The sequence below is a fragment of the Coregonus clupeaformis genome, chromosome 13, assembly GCF_020615455.1.
Source record: "Coregonus clupeaformis isolate EN_2021a chromosome 13, ASM2061545v1, whole genome shotgun sequence".
Lineage (NCBI taxonomy): Eukaryota > Metazoa > Chordata > Actinopteri > Salmoniformes > Salmonidae > Coregonus > Coregonus clupeaformis.
Window position 1 is genome coordinate 16,668,477 of NC_059204.1, and position 20,756 is coordinate 16,689,232.

A 20,756-nucleotide genomic window follows, 5' to 3' on the forward strand; every position below is an offset into this window, starting at 1 on the left:
GGGTTTGTATAATTTGATTTACACAACATGCCTACCACTTTGAAGATGCAAAATATTTTTTATTGTGAAACAAACAAGATATAAGACAAAAAAACAGAAAACTTGAGCGTGCATAACTATTCACCCCCCCAAAGTCAATACTTTGTAGAGCCACCTTTTGCAGCAATTACAGCTGTAAGTTTCTTGGGGTATGTCTCTATAAGCTTGGCACATCTAGCCACTGGGAGTTTTGCCCATTCTTCAAGGCAAAACTGCTCCAGCTCCTTCAAGTTGGATGGGTTCCGCTGGTGTACAGCAATCTTTAAGTCATACCACAGATTCTCAATTGGATTGAAGTCTGGGCTTTGACTAGGCCATTCCAAGACATTTAAATGTTTCCCCTTAAACCACTCAAGTGTTGCTTTAGCAGTATGCTTAGAGTCAATGTCCTGCTGGAAGGTGAATCTCCGTCCCAGTCTCAAATCTCTGGAAGACTGAAACAGGTTTCCCTCAAGAATTTCCCTGTATTTAGCGCCATCCATCTTTCCTTCAATTCTGACCAGTTTTCCAGTCTCTGCCGATGAAAAACATCCCCACAGCATGATGTTGCCACCACCATGCTTCACTGTGGGGATGGTGTTCTCGGGGTGATGAGAGGTGTTGGGTTTTGCGCCAGACATAGCGTTTTCCTTGATGGCCAAAAAGCTCAATTTTAGTTGCATCTGACCAGAGTACCTTCTTCCATATGTTTGGGGAGTCTCCCGCATGCCTTTTGGCGAACACCAAACGTGTTTGCTTATTTTTTTCTTTAAGCAATGGCTTTTTTCTGGCCACTCTTCTGTAAAGCCCAGCTCTGTGGAGTGTACGGCTTAAAGTGGTCCTATGGACAGATATTCCAATCTCCGCTGTGGAGCTTTGCAGATCCTTCAGGGTTATCTTTGGTCTCTTTGTTGCCTCTCTGATTAATGCCCTCCTTGCCTGGTCCGTGAGTTTTGGTGGGCGGCCATCTCTTGGCAGGTTTGTTGTGGTGACATATTCTTTCTATTTTTTAATAATGGATTTAATGGTGCTCCGTGGGATGTTCAAAGATTCTGATATTTTTTTATAACCCAACCCTGATCTGTGCTTCTCCACAACTTTGTCCCTGACCTGTTTGGAGAGCTCCTTGGTCTTCATGGTGCCGCTTGCTTGGTGGTGCCCCTTGCTTAGTGGTGTTGCAGACTCTGGGGCCTTTCAGAACAGGTGTATATATACTGAGATCATGTGACACTTAGATTGCACACAGGTGGACTTTATTTAACTAATTATGTGACTTCTGAAGGTAATAGGTTGCACCAGATCTTATTTAGGGGCTTCATAGCAAAGGGGGTGAATACATATGCACGCACCACTTTTCCGTTATAATTTTTTTATAATTTTTTGAAACAAATTATTTTTTTCGTTTCACTTCACCAATTTTGACTATTTTGTGTATGTCCATTACATGAAATCCAAATAAAAATGCATTTAAATGACAGGTTGTAATGCAACAAAATAGGAAAAACGCCAAGGGGGATGAATACTTTTGCAATGCACTGTATAAAGTAATCTTAAATTACAACTCAATTTGAGCAAATTAGGAATTCGCAATTAATCACAGCAAATCCAGCAAATTTGTAATCGTTTGACATCCCTATTTTGCATTCAAATGCGAAAATGCACGTGAAAGTGTAGCGGATATGAGTCGGGTATGGTTGATGAGGTAGCCCCACCTGCGACTTCAAAATAAGTGTTGTCCCTCTTGGTCGAATGGTCAAGACTTCAGCTTCCCTCGTGGGAGGCCCGGGATCTAATCCCACCAGTTACAAAAGCACACGTGAATTTTATAATATCACATGAAATGTTGGGAAACCACATGTGTCTGAGTCGTGAAAAATCCATGTGAAACCATACACGCGTCCAAAAAACCATGTGTCTGATTCACGTGTCTTTTTTTCCCACGTGACATTTTTCAACAGATGTATTCACGTGAAAAATGTATGTGAAACAAAACACGTGTCTGAGTCGTGAAATTCACACATGTCCGAAAACCACGTTTTTTCACGTGATCTTTTAATGTTTTTTTTTGTAAGGGCAGACACACACTTGTGCTAACCACATCCACTGCTTTATTTAACCAGGGTGTGTGTGTGACTGTGGTTGTGAAGTGTTTTTATTGTGTCTGTGCTTATGGTCACTCTCCTCTCTGTCTGTGTGTGTAACAGAGTACGAAATGGAGCGCTCTTTTTTCCTGAGGATGAAGTGTGTGTTGGCCAAGCGTAATGCAGGACTGACGTGTGGAGGATATAAGGTACATGTTTACATTTTAGTCATTTAGCAGACGCTCTTATCCAGAGCGACTTACAGGAGCGATTAGGGTTAAGTGCCTTGCTCAAGGGCACATCGACATATTTTTTTACCTAGTCGGCTCGGGGATTCAAACCAGAAACCTTTTGGTTACTGGCTCAACGCTCTTAACCACTAGGCTACCTGCCATACTACCAGGGGTGCAACTTTGGTTTTAGAAGTGGGGGGGACATAATATATATATTTTTATATATTTTTTTGATCCAGTCGGATAAACACTCCAAACAGCATATCCGACCGCTAGGAGGTGTCCGCATGGTCCTAAAGCACACTGTTGCCTCGTTTTGTATCACATTCCATAGATGAAACTGGGGGGGACGAAAAATGCAATTTCAGAATGTGGGGGGGACATGTCCCCCCTGTTAAAAGCTCTGACGAAGGCCTTGAGGCTGATACGTAAAGCGTATAAAAGAGCAGTGATACTAGCAAGAGCAGTGTGCAGGTTTCTTATTTTTTCTCCCCCCGTCCCCTATGAAAGTTGCGCCCCTGCGTACTACTATAATGAAATGCAATATTTGAAATCACATTTCTTCGTTACTGTATACCATGATAATCTGTGTCTCTGGAAGTAGTAAACCTTTCATGAATAACAATATAAGATAGAAAGTAGATAATTACATTTACATTTATGTCATTTAGCAGACGCTCTTATCCAGAGCGACTTACAAATTGGTGCATTCACCTTATAGCCAGTGGGATAACCACTTTACAATTATTATTTTTGGGGGGGTGGGGTGGGGTAAGGGGGGGTTAGAAGGATTACTTTATCCTATCCCAGGTGTTCCTTAATTCAAATTAAACACCTACAGTTGAAATGCATCAATTTTGTAGAGATTATTATTATATCAAAACAAAGATTTATTATATTTCTAGATTTGTTTGTTTTGTTCTATTGAGTCTATAACATTATTATAGTGTTATCACAGTGTTAACAGGTTATTTGTAACTGCATATTGTTTGTCTGAGACTCAGCAGCTGCAGCATTTCCACTTGACTCACTCAAATCTCCTACGACAACCACGTCTCTCCTAAAACACTCCACAGTCGTTCCTCCACCATCCTCATCTCTAGATGCAACAGCTGTATTCTTGACTCCCTCCTTCTTCCCTCTCCCTATATAATATAAATCACCTAGCAGATTGCAATGGAGATCTGCTGTAAATTTACATTGGCATTAAACAAGACGTTTATGTTAAGTAGTAGAATAAATAATCAGTGTGAACTGGGCGAGTGCTATAGAATGGCCAGGGCGAGGCCCGCATGGGCATAGGTAAACAGGAAGTGATGAAGAGAAATAGTACCTTTTAGCTTCTAGGCACGTAGCTGTTCAAGGGAGAGGAGGGGAGCGGTGGTGGAGAGGGGGTGGAGAGGGGCACTTAGTGGGGTGCAGCCTGAAGGTTGAACCTGCTTTTGCAGAGTGAGTGAGAGAAGAATTCTGCATTACCAACAATGTTGTTTCTCAATCTATCTATCTCTCAGATCTACCTAAATTTGGACACAAAACCACATTTAGGACACATGTTAAGGCAAGGTGTAAAGCCTCTCTGTCTAGCTATATCTATGTACATGCATGTATCTATCTCCATATCACTGTGTAAAGCCCCTCTCATCTCTCTGCTTCCCAGGTGATCCACTGCAGTGGCTATTTGAAGATCCGTCAGTACGTGATGGACATGGCGCTGTATGACACGTGTTATCAGATCGTGGGCCTGGTGGCGGTTGGTCACTCCCTGCCTCTCAGTGGTATCACAGAGATCAAGCTCCATAGCAACATGTTCATGTTCAGGGCCAGCCTGGACCTCAAGCTCATCTTCCTGGACTCCAGGTATGGAAGGAAAGGAGGGAGGAGGAAAAAAACTGAGAATACAAAATAAAAGACAAACACAGCAAAGGATTTGAACATCATGTTTTACTTTTGACCCCTGACCTCTGGGTTCAAGGGTGGCTGAGTTGACGGGATACGAACCCCAGGACCTGATCGAGAAAACGCTGTACCACCACGTGCACGGCTGTGATGTATTCCATCTACGCTTCGCTCACCACCTCTGTGAGTCAGTCCCCCTCTGTGGTTACATTGAGACACTTATTACTAAACAACCCACACTCTCCTTGAGAGGGTTAGGATTTCTATAAGTGGCAGCTGTGGAGTTTCCCACAGAATATGCATGCAGGTTCAAGAGGAGAATAAAAATGCTACAGTATTCATGAGTCAAGCCTGTCAAAGGAACTCAGTCTTTTGCTGGCACTCTCTCCCAAGCATTCTGTTTGTATTCTATAGCTATGAGCACTTCTCTTTCTGTCTTTCAATATTTTATTCAGGCACAGTCCAGTCTGTGATTTGATCTCTCTCTCACCCCCATATTTCTCTCTCTCCCCCTCCCTCCTCTCTCTCTCCCCCTCTCTCTCCTGCAGTGTTGGTGAAAGGGCAGGTCACCACTAAGTACTACCGTATGTTGTCCAAGCACGGGGGCTGGGTGTGGGTGCAGAGCTACGCCACCATCGTCCACAACAGCCGCTCCTCCAGACCCCACTGCATCGTCAGCGTCAACTACGTTCTCACGTGAGTCAACACTTTCCCCTTTGACCTGAGTGGGGCTGTGACAGGTGAATCTCTCCCTAAAACATTTCCATTTAATAGTCTTAGACATTTTGTGGCAAAAAGTCTGGGTTTGAAACACAGGCTAATTTGTAAGGTGGTGCCCCCGGTTTGTCTGTGTGTCTGTGTGTGTAACAGAGTACGAAATGGAGCGCTCTTCTTTCCTGAGGATGAAGTATGTGTTGGCCAAGCGTAATGCAGGACTGACGTGTAGAGGATATTTTACATTTACATTTACATCATTTAGCAGACGCTCTTATCCAGAGCGACTTACAAATTGGTGCATTCAACTTATGATAGCCAGTGGGACAACCACCTTTTTTTTTTTTTTTAACTTTTTTTTTATGGGGGGTGGGGGAAGAAGGATTACTTTATACTATTCCAGGTATTCCTTAAAGAGGTAGGGTTTCAAGTGTCTCCGGAAGGTGGTCAGTGACTCCGCTGTCCTGGCGTCTTGGGGGAGCTTGTTCCACCATTGGGGTTCCAGAGCAGCAAATAGCTTTGACTGGGCTGAGCGGGAACTGTGCTTCCGTAGAGGTAGGGGAGCTAGCAGGCCAGAGGTGGATGAACGTAGTGCCCTCGTTTGGGTATAGGGTCTGATCAGAGCCTGAAGGTAAGGAGGTGTCGTACAGCTCCCTAGGCAAGCACCATGGTCTTGTAGTAGATGCAAGCCTCAACTGGAAGCCAGTGGAGTGTGCGGAGGAGCGGGGTGACATGAGAGAACTTGGGAAGGTTGAACACCAGACGGGATGCAGCGTTCTGGATAAGTTGTAGGGGTTTAATGGCACAGGCAGGGAGCCCAGCCAACAGTGAGTTGCAGTAATCCAGACGGGAGATGACAAGTGCCTGGATTAGGACCTGTGCCGCTTTCTGTGTAAGGTAGGGTCGTACTCTGCGAATGTTGTAGAGCAAGAACCTGCAGGATCGAGTCACCGCTTTGATGTTAGCGGAGAACGACAGGGTGTTGTCCAGGGTCACGCCAAGGTTATTTGCACTCTGGGAGGAGGACACAATGGAGTTGTCAACCGTGATGGCGAGATCATGGAGCGGGCAGTCCTTCCCCGGGAGGAAGAGCAGCTCCGTCTTGCCGAGGTTCAGCTTGAGGTGGTGATCCGACATCCACACTGATATGTCTGCCAGACATGCAGAGATGCGATTCGCCACCTGGTTATCAGAAGGGGGAAAGGAGAAAATTAATTGTGTGTCTTCTGCGTAGCAATGATAGGAGAGACCATGTGAGGATATGACAGAGCCAAGTGACTTGGTGTATAGAGAGAATAGGAGAGGGCCTAGAACTGAGCCCTGGGGGACACCAGTGGTGAGAGCACGTGGTGCGGAGACAGATTCTCGCCACGCCACCTGGTAGGAGCGACCTGTCAGGTAGGATGCAATCCAAGAGTGAGCAGCGCCGGAGATGCCCAACTCGGAGAGGGTGGAGAGGAGGATCTGATGGTTCACAGTATCAAAGGCAGCGAATAGGTCTAGAAGGATAAGAGCAGAGAAGAGAGAGTTAGCTTTAGCAGTGCGGAGAGCCTCCGTGACACAGAGAAGAGCAGTCTCAGTTGAATGACCAGTCTTGAAACCTGACTGGTTTGGATCAAGAAGGTCATTCTGTGAGAGATAGCAGGAGAGTTGGCTAGAGACGGCACACTCAAGAGTTTTGGAGAGAAAAGAAAGAAGGGATACTGGTCTGTAGTTGTTGACATCGGAGGGATCGAGTGTAGGTTTTTTGAGGAGGGGTGCAACTCTCGCTCTCTTGAAGACGGAAGGGACATGGCCAGCGGTCAAGGATGAGTTGATGAGCGAGGTGAGGTAAGGGAGAAGGTCTCTGGAAATGGTCTGGAGAAGAGAGGAGGGGATAGTGTTAAACGGGCAGGTTGTTGGGCGGCCGGCCGTCACAAGTCGCAAGATTTCATCTGGAGAGAGAGGGGAGAAAGAAGTCAAAGCATAGGGTAGGGCAGTGTGAGCAGGACCAGCGGTGTCATTTGACTTAATACATGAGGATCGGATGTGGTAGAAAGTGGCTTTAGCAGCGGAAACAGAGGAAGATAATGTAGAGAGGAGGGAGTGAAAAGATGACAGGTCCGCAGGGAGTCTAGTTTTCCTCCATTTCCGCTCGGCTGCCCGGAGCCCTCTTCTGTGAGCTCGCAATGAGTCGTCAAGCCACCGAGCCGGCCGGGAGGATAGGGGACATAGAGAGTCAAAAGATGCAGAAAGGGAGGAGAGGAGGGTTGAGGAGGCAGAATCAGGAGATCGGAGGGAGAAGGATTTAGCAGAGGGAAGAGATGATAGGATGGAAGAGGAGAGAGTAGCGGGAGAGAGAGAGTGAAGGTTGCGACGGCACATTACCATCTGAGTAGGGGCAGAGTGAGTAGTGTTGGAGGAGAGCGAGAGAGAAAAGGATACAAAGTAGTGGTCGGAGACTTGGAGGGGAGTTGCAGTGAGATTAGTAGAAGAACAGCATCTAGTAAAGATGAGGTCAAGCGTATTGCCTGCCTTGTGAGTAGTGGGGGACGGTGAGAGGGTGAGGTCAAAAGAGGAAAGGAGTGGAAAGAAGGAGGCAGAGAGAAATGAGTCAAAGGCAGACGTAGGGAGGTTAAAGTCACCCAGAACTGTGAGGGGTGAGCCATCCTCAGGAAAGGAACTTATCAAGGCGTCAAGCTCATTGATGAACTCTCCAAGGGAACCTGGAGGGCGATAAATGACAAGGATGTTAAGCTTGAATGGGCTAGTGACTGTGACAGCATGGATTTCAAATGAGGAGATAGACAGATGGGTCAGGGGAAAAAGAGAGTATGTCCACTTGGGAGAGATGAGGATTCCTGTGCCACCGCCACGCTGACCAGATGCTGGCAGTCCAAGATAGCGTAGCAGTGCGGTCGTGTTCTCTTGTGTGTCCATGTAAATAGCCTGTTTTTTGTATTTTTTTGTGTGTATTTTACGTATATATTTCCCTATCACACTTTTCATCCTTCTACTAAATATACTTTCCAGCAACCCGCCTCACTCAATGTGGAACGGATTCTATTATTTACTCACCTTTATCTAGAATCTCCAGTTGAAACTAGTCAGCCAGCTAACTAGCTAACTAGCTACTTGCTATTAGTCACCGTTAGCGGTTTTCAACCAGAACATCGGATTTTCTGCCGGAATAACTGAATCACTGGACCTTAACACCGGATCTAGCTAGCCGCAACCGAATGGATGTCGAATAGATGTTGCTGTAGGCTAATCACCACTGCCCCCATAGCACTAGTTAGCCTTAAGCCTTGAGCTAACCCCGGCTATCTACCTCTCTGTCTACCGGACGGGAGTAGCCAGCTAACCAGCTAACTAGCTACTTGCTATTAGCCACCGTTAGCGGCTTTTTCTCCATTGTCCGTGGCCTGCACTACCTACCAGCCAGCTCTAGTCTGGACTATTATCGGCCAGTCTGCACTGTCTGCACAGCGAGTTTTCGACCCAGAACCTATCGGATTTTCTGCCGGTATCACTGAAACACTGGATAATCGCAACTAGCTAGCTGCAACCATATGAACGTTGTTGTTGGCTAATCAGCATTGAGCTAGCCTTGAGTCAAGCACATCTCCCGGCTACCTACCTCTCTGTCAACCGGACGGGACCTCGTAGAGTCGACACGGAGCCCTGCCGATCCATCACGACTGGTCTGCCGACGTAATCGTCTGTGGTTTCAACAGGGTTCCTGTTGCGACGACCACGAAGATCCATCTGCTAGCTCCGGCCCACTAGCACACGCAAACTACAACTGTGCTTCCTGCTCGCTGTGCTGAAGCACCAATTTGAACTGCTCTTTGACTCACATATTGCTGTTCATTGGACCTTATGATCACTCAGCTGCACAGCTGATGCCTTCTGGACTGTTCCTTTACACGGTACCCTGTCCTGTTTATTCTGTTTAGCCTCAGCCCAAACTTTATCGCCATTACCAGTTGTTGTCTTAGCTCTCTCTAATAACACCTGTGATTGCGTTATGCCTCTCTCCCATGTCAATATGCCTAGCCTATTGCTGTTTGGGTTAGTTCTTATTGTACTATTTCACTGTAGAGCCCCCAGTCCCACTCAACCAGCCTCAGAGAGCTCCTTTGTTCCACCCCCCATATACGCCGAGACCGGCTCAATCGGTGCCTCCAGTGATGCTATCTCTTTCATTGTTACCCAACGCTTAGGTTTACCTCCACTGTACTCATATCCTTCCATATCCTTGTCTGTACATAATGCCCTGAATCTTTTCTACAACGCCTGGAAATCTGCCCCCTTTATTCTCTGTACCCAATGCACTAGAAGACCAGTTCTTAAAGCCTTTAGCCGTATCCTTATTCTAGTCCTCCTCTGTTCCTCTGGTGATGTAGAGGCTAACCCAGGCCCTGCAGCCCCCAGTATCACTCCTACTCCCCAGGAGCTATCATTTGTTGACTTCTGTAACCGTAAAAGCCTTGGTTTTCTGCACGTTAACATCAGAAGTCTACTTCCTAAGTTTGAGTTATTCACTGCGTTAGCACACTCCGCCAACCCTGATGTTCTAGCAGTGTCTGAATCCAGGCTTAAGAAGGCCACCAAAAATTCTGAAATTTCCATCCCCAACTACAACATTTTCCATTTAGATAGAACTGCCAAAGGGGGTGGAGTTGCAATCTACTGTAGAGATAGCCTGCAGAGCTCTATCATACTATCCAGGTTTGTGCCCAAACAGTTTGAGCTTCTACTTCTAAAAATCCACCTTTCCAGAAATAAGTCTCTCACTGTTGCCGCTTGCTACAGACCCCCCTCAGCCCCCAGCTGTGCCCTGGATACCATATGTGAATTGATTGCCCCCCATTTATCCTCAGAGTTCATACTGCTTGGTGACCTAAATTGGGATATGCTTAACACCCCGGCCATCCTACAATCCAAACTAGATGCCCTCAATCTCACACAAATGATCAACGAACCTACCAGGTACAACCCTAAATCCGTAAACATGGGTACCCTCAAAAATATCATCCTGACTAACTTACCCTCTAAATACACCTCCGCTGTCTTCAACCAGGATCTCAGCGATCACTGCCTTATTGCCTGCGTCCGTAACGGGTCCGCGGTCAAACGACCACCCCTCATCACTGTCAAACGCTCCCTAAAACACTTTAGTGAGCAGGCCTTCCTAATTGACCTGGCCCAGGTATCCTGGATGGATATAGATCTCATTCCGTCAGTAGAGGATGCCTGGTAGTTCTTTTAAAAGTAATTTCCTCTCAATCTTAAATAAACATGCCCCATTCAAAAAATACAGAACTAAGAACAGATATAGCCCCTGGTTCTCCTCAGACTTGACTGTCCTGACCAGCACAAAAACATCCTGTGGCGTACTGCATTAGCATCAGTCAGGAACCAATATACACAAGCAGTTAGGAAAGCAAAGGCTAACTTTTTCAAACAGAAATGTGCATCCTGTAGCACTAACTCCAAAAAGTTTTGGGACACTGTAAAGTCCATGGAGAATAAGAGCACCTCCTCCCAGCTGCCCACTGCACTGAGGCTAGGAAACACTATCACCACCGATAAAGCTACAATAATCAAGAATTTCAACAAGCATTTTGCTATGGCTGGCCATGCTTTCCACCTGGATACCACTACCCTGGCCACCAGCTCTGCACCCTCCGCTGCAACTTGCCCATGCACCCCCCCCCGATTCTCCTTCACACAAATTCAGACAGCTGATGTTCTGAAAGAGCTGCAAAATCTGGACCCCTACAAATCATCTGGACATTCTGGACCCTTTCTTTCTAAAACTAGCCGCCGAAATTGTCGCAACCCCTATTACTAGCCTGTTTCAACCTCTCTTTCGTAACGTCTGAGATCCCCAGAGATTGGAAAGCTGCCGCAGTCATCCCCCTCTTCAAAGGGGGTGACATTCTAGATCTAGAACTGTTACAGACCTATATCCATCCTGCCCTGCCTTTCGAAAGTTTTTGAAAGCCAAGTTAACAAACAGATCACCGACCATTGCGAATCCCACCGTACCTTCTCCACTATGCAATCCGGTTTCCGAGCTGGTCATGGGTGCACCTCAGCCACGCTCAAGGTCCTAAACGATATTATAACCGCGATTGATAATAGACAGTACTGTGCAGCCGTCTTCATCGACCTGGCCAAGGCTTTTGACTCTGTCAACCACCGCATTCTTATTGGCAGACTAAATAGCCTTGGTTTCTCAAATGACTGCCTTGCCTGGTTCACCAACTACTTCTCAGATAGAGTTCAATGTGTCAAATCGGAGGGCCTGTTGTCTGGACCTATGGCAGTCTCTATGGGGGTGCCACAGGGTTCAATTCTTGGGCCGACTCTTTTCTCTGTGTATATCAATGATGTCGCTCTTGCTGCTGGTGACTCTCAGATCCACCTCTACGCAGACGACACAATTTTGGACACTGTGTTAACAAACCTCCAAACGAGCTTCAATGCCATACAACACTCCTTCGGTAGCCTCCAACTGCTCTTAAACACTCGTAAAACTAAATGCATGCTCTTCAATCGAACGCTACTGGCACCCGCCCACCCGACTAGAGTCACTACTCTCCACGGGTCTGACCTAGAGTATGTGGACAACTACAAATACCTAGGTGTCTGGTTAGAATGTAAACTCTCCTTCCAGACTCACATTAAGAATCTCCAATCCAAAGTTAAATCTAGAATCGGCTTCCTATTTCGCAACAAAGCCTCCTTCACTCATGCTGCCAAACATGCCCTCGTAAAACGGACTATCCTACCGATCCTTGACTTCGGCAATGTCATTTACAAAATAGCCTCCAACACTCTACTCAGCAAATTGGATGTAGTCTATCACAGTGCCATCCGTTTTGTCACCAAAGCCCCATATACTACCCACCACTGTGACCTGTACGCTCTTGTTGGCTGGTCCTCACTACATATTCGTCGCCAAACCCACTGGCTCCAGGCCATCTAAAAATCACTGCTAGGCAAATCCCCGCCTTATCTTAGCTCATTGGTCACCGTAGCAACACCCACCCGTAGTATGCGCTCCAGCAGGTATATCTCACTGGTCATCAAAGCCAACACCTCCTTTGGCCGCCATTCCTTCCAGTTCTCTGCTGCCAATGACTGGAACGAATTGCAAAATCTCTGAAGCTGGAGACTCTTATCTCCCTCACTAACTTTAAGCATCAGTTGTCAGAGCACCTTACCGATCACTGCACCTGTACACAGCCCATCTGAAATTAGCCCACCCAACTACCTCATTCCCATATTGTTATTTATTTTGCTCATTTGCACCCCAGTATCTCTATTTGCACATCATCTCTTGCACATCTATCATTCCAGTGTTAATACTAATTGTAATTATTTTGCACTATAGCCTGTTTATTGCCTTACCTCCATAACTTGCTACATTTGCACACACTGTATATATATTTTCTGTTGTATTTTTGACTTTATGTTTTGTTTTACCCCATATGTAACTCTGTGTTGTTGTTTTTATCGCACTGCTTTGCTTTATCTTTGCCAGGTCGCAGTTGTAAATGAGAACTTGTTCTCAACTGGCTTACCTGGTTAAATAAAGGTGAAATAGAAAAATTAAAAACAAAAATGCTCTCGGGGTATGCGAGAACACATGGTCAGACGAGGAAAGAGCAGTAGGAGTAGTAGTGTTTTCTGTGGTAATCCATGTTTCCGTCAGCGCCAAGAAGTCGAGGGACTGGAGGGTAGCATAGGCTAAGATGAACTCTGCCTTGTTGGCCGCAGAACGGCAGTTCCAGAGGCTGCCAGAGACCTGGAACTCCACGTGGGTCGTGCGCGCAGGGACCACCAGATTAGAGTGGCAGCAGCCACGCGGTGTGAAGCGTTTGTATGGCCTGTGCAGAGAGGAGAGAACAGGGATAGACAGACACAAAGTTGACAGGCTACAGAAAAAGGCTACAATAATGCAAAGGAGATCGGAATGAAATTAACTAAACATCTGGGAAAGCGAGAGAGCGGGGCCTCCCTCATTTACGTTTCACTGAAATACTCAAATATAACTCTCTCAACTTCCACTTTAGAAATTATAATTGTTATAAACTACATCGGTTTAATGTTTTCTAGGAATAGACTCTAACTTAGTTTATTCAGCTAGCTAACTTGGTACAGTATTCTTCCGTGAAAACCGTCCAGGGCACCGAATCCTATGACGCAATAGCCAACTAGCATGCCAGCCTCCAATAACACGGTTTAGCACCAATACTCGGTTACAACAAACCACCAAACAGATCATTCGTGTCCGTGTGTGTGTGTGTGTGTGTGTGTCCGTGTGTCCGTGTGTGTGTGTGTGTGTGTGTGTGTGTGTGTGTGTGTGCGCGATGCTAATCCAAGCTGTTCTGTGCTGTATGTATATGTCTCTCCACAGGGACGTGGAGTATAAAGACATGCAGCTGTCTCAGGAGCAGAGTCGAGCGGCCAAACCCAGCTTAGCCTTTAAGAGTGGCCTGGCCTCCTCTCAGGACCCCCGCAAACAACTCAAAACCAAAGCAGTCAAGATCAAGAGCAAACTCAAAACAGCCCCCTACCCTCAGGTACTAAAGACTACTGTTCCTCACACTAGATCACTAATACAGTTCATATGCAGTGTAGTACACATACAGTAGCCTACATACTGTACCTGTACATTCACACGTACTAAGATATCAGGATGAATAGCTTTTGCCAGCTTGGAAAAAGAGGAGACACTGCAAACTCCCCAACGCAACGACTGTTTGCGTTGTATTTACAATCAGTAACTTTCCTTTTGAGAATTTATGAAATATCCCCTTCATTGTTATCCCAAAAATATAACAAGTAGGACTTGATTCTTCGTCAAAGCTCGACAAATGAGCTGTACACAACACTGTCTTCATTGCCTGTCTATGATATAAAAGTATAACACCACCATAACCTGTTGTCTATTGCCTCCACCTCCAGCCCAACAGCACCTACCACCCAGACAAGCTAGACTGCTCCCCCCAGGGAGGGAGCTGGAAGGAGAGCCCCCCCTACCCCCTGACTCCCTGCCAGGGGCAGATCTCAGGCCCCTCTGGAGGCCCAGAGGCTGGAGAGGTCCTGTGTAGTAGCAGCGCCCCCTATGGCCTCTCCTTCCCCTACCCCTATGGACACCTACCCCACATGGACTCCCAGAGGAGGTTGCGACACACCCAGGGTTCTTCCTCCGCCTCTCCCTCCCCATCTTCCCCTGGCCTGGCTGCCCGGCAGCTGCTCAGCTCCCTGCAGGGTCGAGGGGGAGAGGGGCGTTGGAGCTGTGCCAACGCCAAAACTCACCATGGTACTAGCCCCGGTCACACCCTGAGGCCGTTCGCTGCATCGTGTGCCATCACCACAGCCACCGCAGCTGCATATTCAGGTATGGCTCTGGCTCAAAAGCATGGGGCTTCCAAATCAGCGCTGAGGAACGCAGAGCTCTTTTTGCATGCTTTTGAATGCACTGCTAACTGATACAATCCATTTCCAGTAGCATTGCTACATTTTCAAAATAATGCTAGCCCAGACATTCTGGATGTTGCTAAATAACCATCTAACGAATTTAGAAACAGCTTGGAGGAAACAACAACACCCTAGGGAAGTTGAATATAAATTAAAACTTCAAAAAGGTGAACTGTCACTTTAAAGTGCTCTCTTTTAAGCCTTTTCACTCTTTGTTCTCAGGTCAGAAACGTTCATGAAAAAACATGAAAAATCATTGCTGACTGTAGCATTGGGCAAAGGCAGTGTCTGCTGCATCGCTTACTTCCCTGCTCCTCTGATGTCACTGTTAAACCCTAATCATTCTCAAGATAGCGTTTTAGCACAGTTTCACCATAGCATTTTAGTCTGAATCTCACCGTAGCGTTTAATTTCTCCACAGCAGGCCCCACGACGAGCAGGAGGTACCCCCCCAGCGAGTCCCTCCATGACGGCTTCTCCAGCTGCTCAAACCCGCGCCCTAACAGCAGGTTTAAGGAAGAGCCCTATGAGCATCACACGCTTGGCCAGAACAAGACCACAGAGGACCGCCTGCATTCCCTGTCACAGGCTACTAAAGAGGACAGCAAGCTGCCGTTCAGTCGAGACTACCTCCACAAGGCCTCTGAGGGTGGTGGTTGCGTAGGAGGGGAGAAGCCGTTGTCCTGTCCCATGTTGAGTAGCTCTGTGCTGGGGAAGGTGAGCTGCGAGCAGTCCCGGTCCTTCCATGGCCTGGGCCAACCCTTCCCCATGCAGGTTGTCCTGGAGCAGCGCAGGAGGCTGTGTATGATGGAATCCCCCTACAGCCACAGTGCCACCGGCCCCCTGGAGAACACAGACAGCAATGGGGAGCGGGGGAGCCCCAAGCTGCTGGAGCCTGAGGCGGGGGAGGAGGAGAGGAGGATGTGGATGGGGATGGGGGTTGGAGTTGGGATGGGAGTCGGGGTAGGCCTGCCGGCCCAGGCGCCGTACGTGTCTTTGAACCTCCACCACGTCTTGGCCAAACACAGCTCCTTCCAGGCCCCGCCATATGCTGCCCTCGGCCACTTGACGGACAGCTACGGTTACCGCGGTGCCGAAATTGGTTCTTACGACTACAAGAGCCAAAGCCCCGCCTCCAGCTCCTCCCCTGAGATCCACAGGGAGATCCCTCATTACATCGGCACGTCCGTCATCATCACCAACGAGAGGTGACACAGCCCGGGGGTCGAAGGACAAGGATGGACAGACACCCTGAGACTTCAGCCTTTTTGGTCAGAAACACAAACAATGACCAGAAGCTGTATCAGTGACTATGTAACTATGTCAGACATAAGTCGAGTCACTTTCTGGGGACCCTGTCTGGTTAAGACCGCCACATGGCTCTCCATTTCTGTTCTTCAGATGTTTTCTACGCAGACCAATGTCAGACTCCTCTAAGGAGCAGCCAGTAATTTCAGGTTTCTTGAATATATTATATTTTTGCATACTGTTTAGCCAATAGTATAAATGCATTGTCACATTCTAGTTCAAAGCCATTTATTTTGATAAAATGTCAAGGACCTTTGAGCCATGATACAATACATAATTTGAGGTACAAATTGCCTGTGAAGAATACACCCCTCTAATGTTGTAACTCAGAGGCACCAATCATAACTGACCAGAACAAGAAGATACTATAGAATGGTCAAAAAAAAGCTACATTTTGATTGAATGTAGCATGATTTCAACCTAATTTGCAAGCTAGTTTAAGTGCAAACGTTTTCCAATGCAGTTCTTTTTTTGTGACAGCGACATAAAAAGGACAAAATATGCCAACACAAAATAATAAATGCTGCCTCTCTACCTTGTATATTGAATGGAAAACTGACAGACGCAAAAGTATTTCAACGTGGACACAAACATGAATGAGGGTAAATATTGTTCACCCTCTTTTGAAGTTAACATTAATTAATTTGGTCAATTCTACCAATGGCAGAGATCGGAAACGCAATGTGTATATTTATTATTGTGCAACACATAGCAGCTTGCTTATTTATGAAGAAAACCAGGATCTAACATGTATAATGAGAAAAATGTCAACTGCATTGGGGAAAATGAAACGAAATAAAACACGGTAGTTTGCTTTCATTCTGAATAAACAATTCAAATGAAATGTCCTGCCAGACAGTCGTTGTCCGTTGCTATTTTCAGCTCTTCTTTATTTTTCAGAATGCATAGTGGATATCATCTGGTTATTGAAGAGGTCTGGACATTGCTGTGATATCAAGCACATGTAAAATGTCAGAATAACGAACACTTTTATATAATAGTTACAGATAACCTTACTTTCTTCTATGATGTCATCTTGAAATACACCTTTATGTTCTCCTGCCTGAATCCCATCAATCTGGTCACATGGGCCCTCCAAATGTCTGTGTATGTGGGAGTGTGTTCTCCCAGTGACTGCAAGGAACTGTCCATCCACCATGATCTTCTGTATCCATACACCCCTCCACATTTCCCTTAGGACCAATGTTCCCTCAAATGTTTTTCGGCACTGAGCAAATTTCAGGTCTGCTGAGCTCAAACTTTCTGAAAATTCTGTGCAACTTCCAGCGCGCGTTTACTGTGAACACTGAGGCTGTACCCGCTTAAAGTTACAGTTTGAAAAGTGGCCAACTAGGCTACTGTGGCTATTTGATCATAATGTAGGCCTACCAGAGTGGCCTACCATCAAAAACAACAGAGAAAATGCATCTCATAACATTTTAACATGGAAATAGCTGTTCTATCATTCAGCCTACAGTAGCAGCCAATGTGTGGTGTTCAATGTAGGCCTACATTCTAATATCGTGTTGATTCGATCAAAATTGCCACAGTAAAGGGAAACGTTGATAGTGTTAACAGGGAAAACTCTAGAACAGTGGTCACCAACCTTTTCTGAGTCAAGATCACTTTGAGTCAAACTGAAAGCCGAGATCTATCGCTCAGATTTTTTTTAAACATAACTTAAAAACCTTAAGCCTATGCAACATTAACTAATTAAAAACAGTACTGTAGCAGTAAGCTATAGGCCCAATACATTATCACCGGATATTGGCTTTGCTTGAATTGCCCTGCCAATGCATTGTTGTTTGCGCCATTTTAGAAAATTTGAGGTAGGCTATATGATCACACCGGTAATAGATCGGTTATTTGTATTACTTGTGAGGCAAAGCTGAGTGAGCATACATTTACATTCTTTTATTTTATTTTTACTGGGATGATGGAGCCTGCATCTGATGGTCAGTCTCAGTGGAGGGAGAGAGCAGCAGACTGAGGGTCCGCCTCTCAACATCCCTCCGCTCTCCCTTTCCTCCACTGACACTGACCAAAAAGGGACACAGTCTTCCAGATGATGGTGAAACTCGAGTCGCATTATTTCTGCCTCATGCACAAATTCATGTTGTTACTCCTTTGAACAGAGAAAGTGAAATATTCCTCGATATCATAAAAGAACCAAGCCACTAATAAAAACAACGCAAGCCTATAGATACACTTTCCTACTCATTCATTACTGCTGCAGTGCTCGTTGTAGCGCTGAGTTGAAATTGGAAGAATGCGCATTTTATATGGCTTATAAAAGTTTTAAATACAAAGTGTTGACAGTCCTGAGTAAGAATTTAAACATGAACTCACTCATAAAAACAGCAGCTCTTTGCTGTATTTGTTGACAGTCTCTCTAGTCATTTTAAACATTTTGAAATCTCACAGTATCCACTTTGCTGTAGCTTTCTTATGCCTGCTACTTTACTGCAGGCATGCTAAACTGAGCCACCCGATTGGCCAACAGTAGGCCTATAGTATACTTGATTTGCTCTCCGGGCCCGCCGGTAGGGCAGAGTTTGTACCTTCAGACACATGAAATGGTTCAAAATGGCAACAGTTCGCCAACCCGGCATGCAGGGCAGCTGAATCGGGTTCACCTACCGTCAACAGCCCAAGACGAATAAGAAAAAATTGTAACACAAGGCTTTAGCGTTGGGTTTTTTACAAAACAATTTGGCGATCAACTAGGAATGCCTTGGAGATCGACAAGTTGATCGTGATCAACCGGTTGGTGACCACTGCGCTAGAAAGTTGAGTGAAGTTCCATCTTGTGCTTCTCTGTGGGCTGATATTTCTTCTGCATGGCAGTCCTGGGGGAGCTGCGAGGCAGTCTCGGGCTACTGCGCACAGCTTAGAGGGAACATTACTTAGGACACATAGTCAGGGAGCTATTTGGACAAGCCCCAGTCACACAGCCAGAGGTCCACATCTACACAGTCCGATGACAGCCAAACACACATCAGAGGAAGCTCTAAAAAACTGAAATAATATTAGGCACTTACATTAAAAAAAACGATATTTTTCTCATATTAGTGTTATGTACACTGAGTGTACAAAACATTAGGAACACCTTCCTAATATTGAGTTGCACCCCCTTTTGCCCTCAGAACAACCTCAATTAATCGTGTTACATTCCCCAGCAAGAAAAAAACAAATAGAGTCGCTCAAACAGAAGGCGGAACTAACAAATAGTCACTGACCAACAACCAAAATGAAACAGGTGGGGTTTTAGGAGGGGTTCTGAAAGACACTCATGGAGGCGTCCACTGAAAGTTGACATGCAACAACAACTGGAACCTAAAAAACACCCACCATGAGCGCCCACTAAGTTTGCCCAAGAAGAGGCAAACAAAAGAAAAACCCACACCAAACTTAAAGGCAGGAAGCAAACCAAAAACCTTCCCACTAACGAGATGGCAACCAGCACAAGTGTAATACAGTACATACTGACTAACGAGGTGACGCCAATCTGTGCGCCCTACGTGCTAGCGAGTTATATGTGCTAAAGTCCAACCTCAAAAGTTTGCTCACCACCAACAGAAAACAACTTCTATTGCACAACATAATCAACTTAAATGCGTCGCTACTTATGCGTCGCCTTCTCCAATATAAACATGGTGTCTACTGGTTGTCAGTAATTAAATATAAGACAAAACAGCCACCTCTTATTTATTAAAAAAAAATATATATATATATACTGCTCAAAAAAATAAAGGGAACACTTAAACAACACAATGTAACTCCAAGTCAATCACACTTCTGTGAAATCAAACTGTCCACTTAGGAAGCAACACTGGTTGACAATACATTTCACATGCTGTTGTGCAAATGGAATAGACAACAGGTGGAAATTATAGGCAATTAGCAAGACACCCCCAATAAAGAAGTGGTTCTGCAGGTGGTGACCACAGACCACTTCTCAGTTCCTATGCTTCCTGGCTGATGTTTTGGTCACTTTTGAATGCTGGCGGTGCTTTCACTCTAGTGGTAGCATGAGATGGAGTCTACAACCCACACAAGTGGCTCAGGTAGTGCAGCTCATCCAGGATGGCACATCAATGCGAGCTGTGGCAAGAAGGTTTGCTGTGTCTGTCAGCGTAGTGTCCAGAGCATGGAGGCGCTACCAGGAGACAGGCCAGTACATCAGGAGACGTGGAGGAGGCCGTAGGAGGGCAACAACCCAGCAGCAGGACCGCTACCTCCGCCTTTGTGCAAGGAGGAGCAGGAGGAGCACTGCCAGAGCCCTGCAAAATGACCTCCAGCAGGCCACAAATGTGCATGTGTCTGCTCAAACGGTCAGAAACAGACTCCATGAGGGTGGTATGAGGGCCCGACGTCCACAGGTGGTGGTTGTGCTTACAGCCCAACACCGTGCAGGAAGTTTGGCATTTGCCAGAGAACACCAAGATTGGCAAATTCGCCACTGGCGCCCTGTGCTCTTCACAGATGAAAGCAGGTTCACACTGAGCACATGTGACAGACGTGACAGAGTCTGGAGACGCCGTGGAGAACGTTCTGCTGCCTGCAACATCCTCCAGCATGACCGGTTTGGCGGTGGGTCAGTCATGGTGTGGGGTGGCATTTCTTTGGGGGCCGCACAGCCCTCCATGTGCTCGCCAGAGGTAGCCTGACTGCCATTAGGTACCGAGATGAGATCCTCAGACCCCTTGTGAGACCATATGCTGGTGCGGTTGGCCCTGGGTTCCTCCTAATGCAAGACAATGCTAGACCTCATGTGGCTGGAGTGTGTCAGCAGTTCCTGCAAGAGGAAGGCATTGATGCTATGGACTGGCCTGCCCGTTCCCCAGACCTGAATCCAATTTATCACATCTGGGACATCATGTCTCGCTCCATCCACCAACGCCACGTTGCACCACAGACTGTCCAGGAGTTTAGTCCAGGTCTGGGAGGAGATCCCTCAGGAGACCATCCGCCACCTCATCAGGAGCATGCCCAGGCGTTGTAGGGAGGTCATACAGGCACGTGG

The 20,756-nt window shown here is 46.4% G+C and overlaps 1 protein-coding gene across 1 annotated transcript in view; it reads left to right on the top strand.

The window, feature by feature from the left end:
* The window catches only part of LOC121578873 (single-minded homolog 2-like), a 34,381-nt gene extending 17,851 nt beyond the window's left edge, over nt 1–16,530 (top strand). Inside the window, exons 6-12 of the mRNA XM_041893196.1 lie at nt 2,223–2,308; nt 3,990–4,189; nt 4,305–4,411; nt 4,777–4,924; nt 13,356–13,521; nt 13,907–14,342; nt 14,844–16,530. Coding sequence (XP_041749130.1) covers nt 2,223–2,308; nt 3,990–4,189; nt 4,305–4,411; nt 4,777–4,924; nt 13,356–13,521; nt 13,907–14,342; nt 14,844–15,634 — 1,934 coding nt within the window. The 3' untranslated portion in view covers nt 15,635–16,530. The remainder of the gene's footprint in view (nt 1–2,222; nt 2,309–3,989; nt 4,190–4,304; nt 4,412–4,776; nt 4,925–13,355; nt 13,522–13,906; nt 14,343–14,843) is intronic.
* The last annotated feature ends 4,226 nt before the right edge of the window (nt 16,531–20,756 follow it).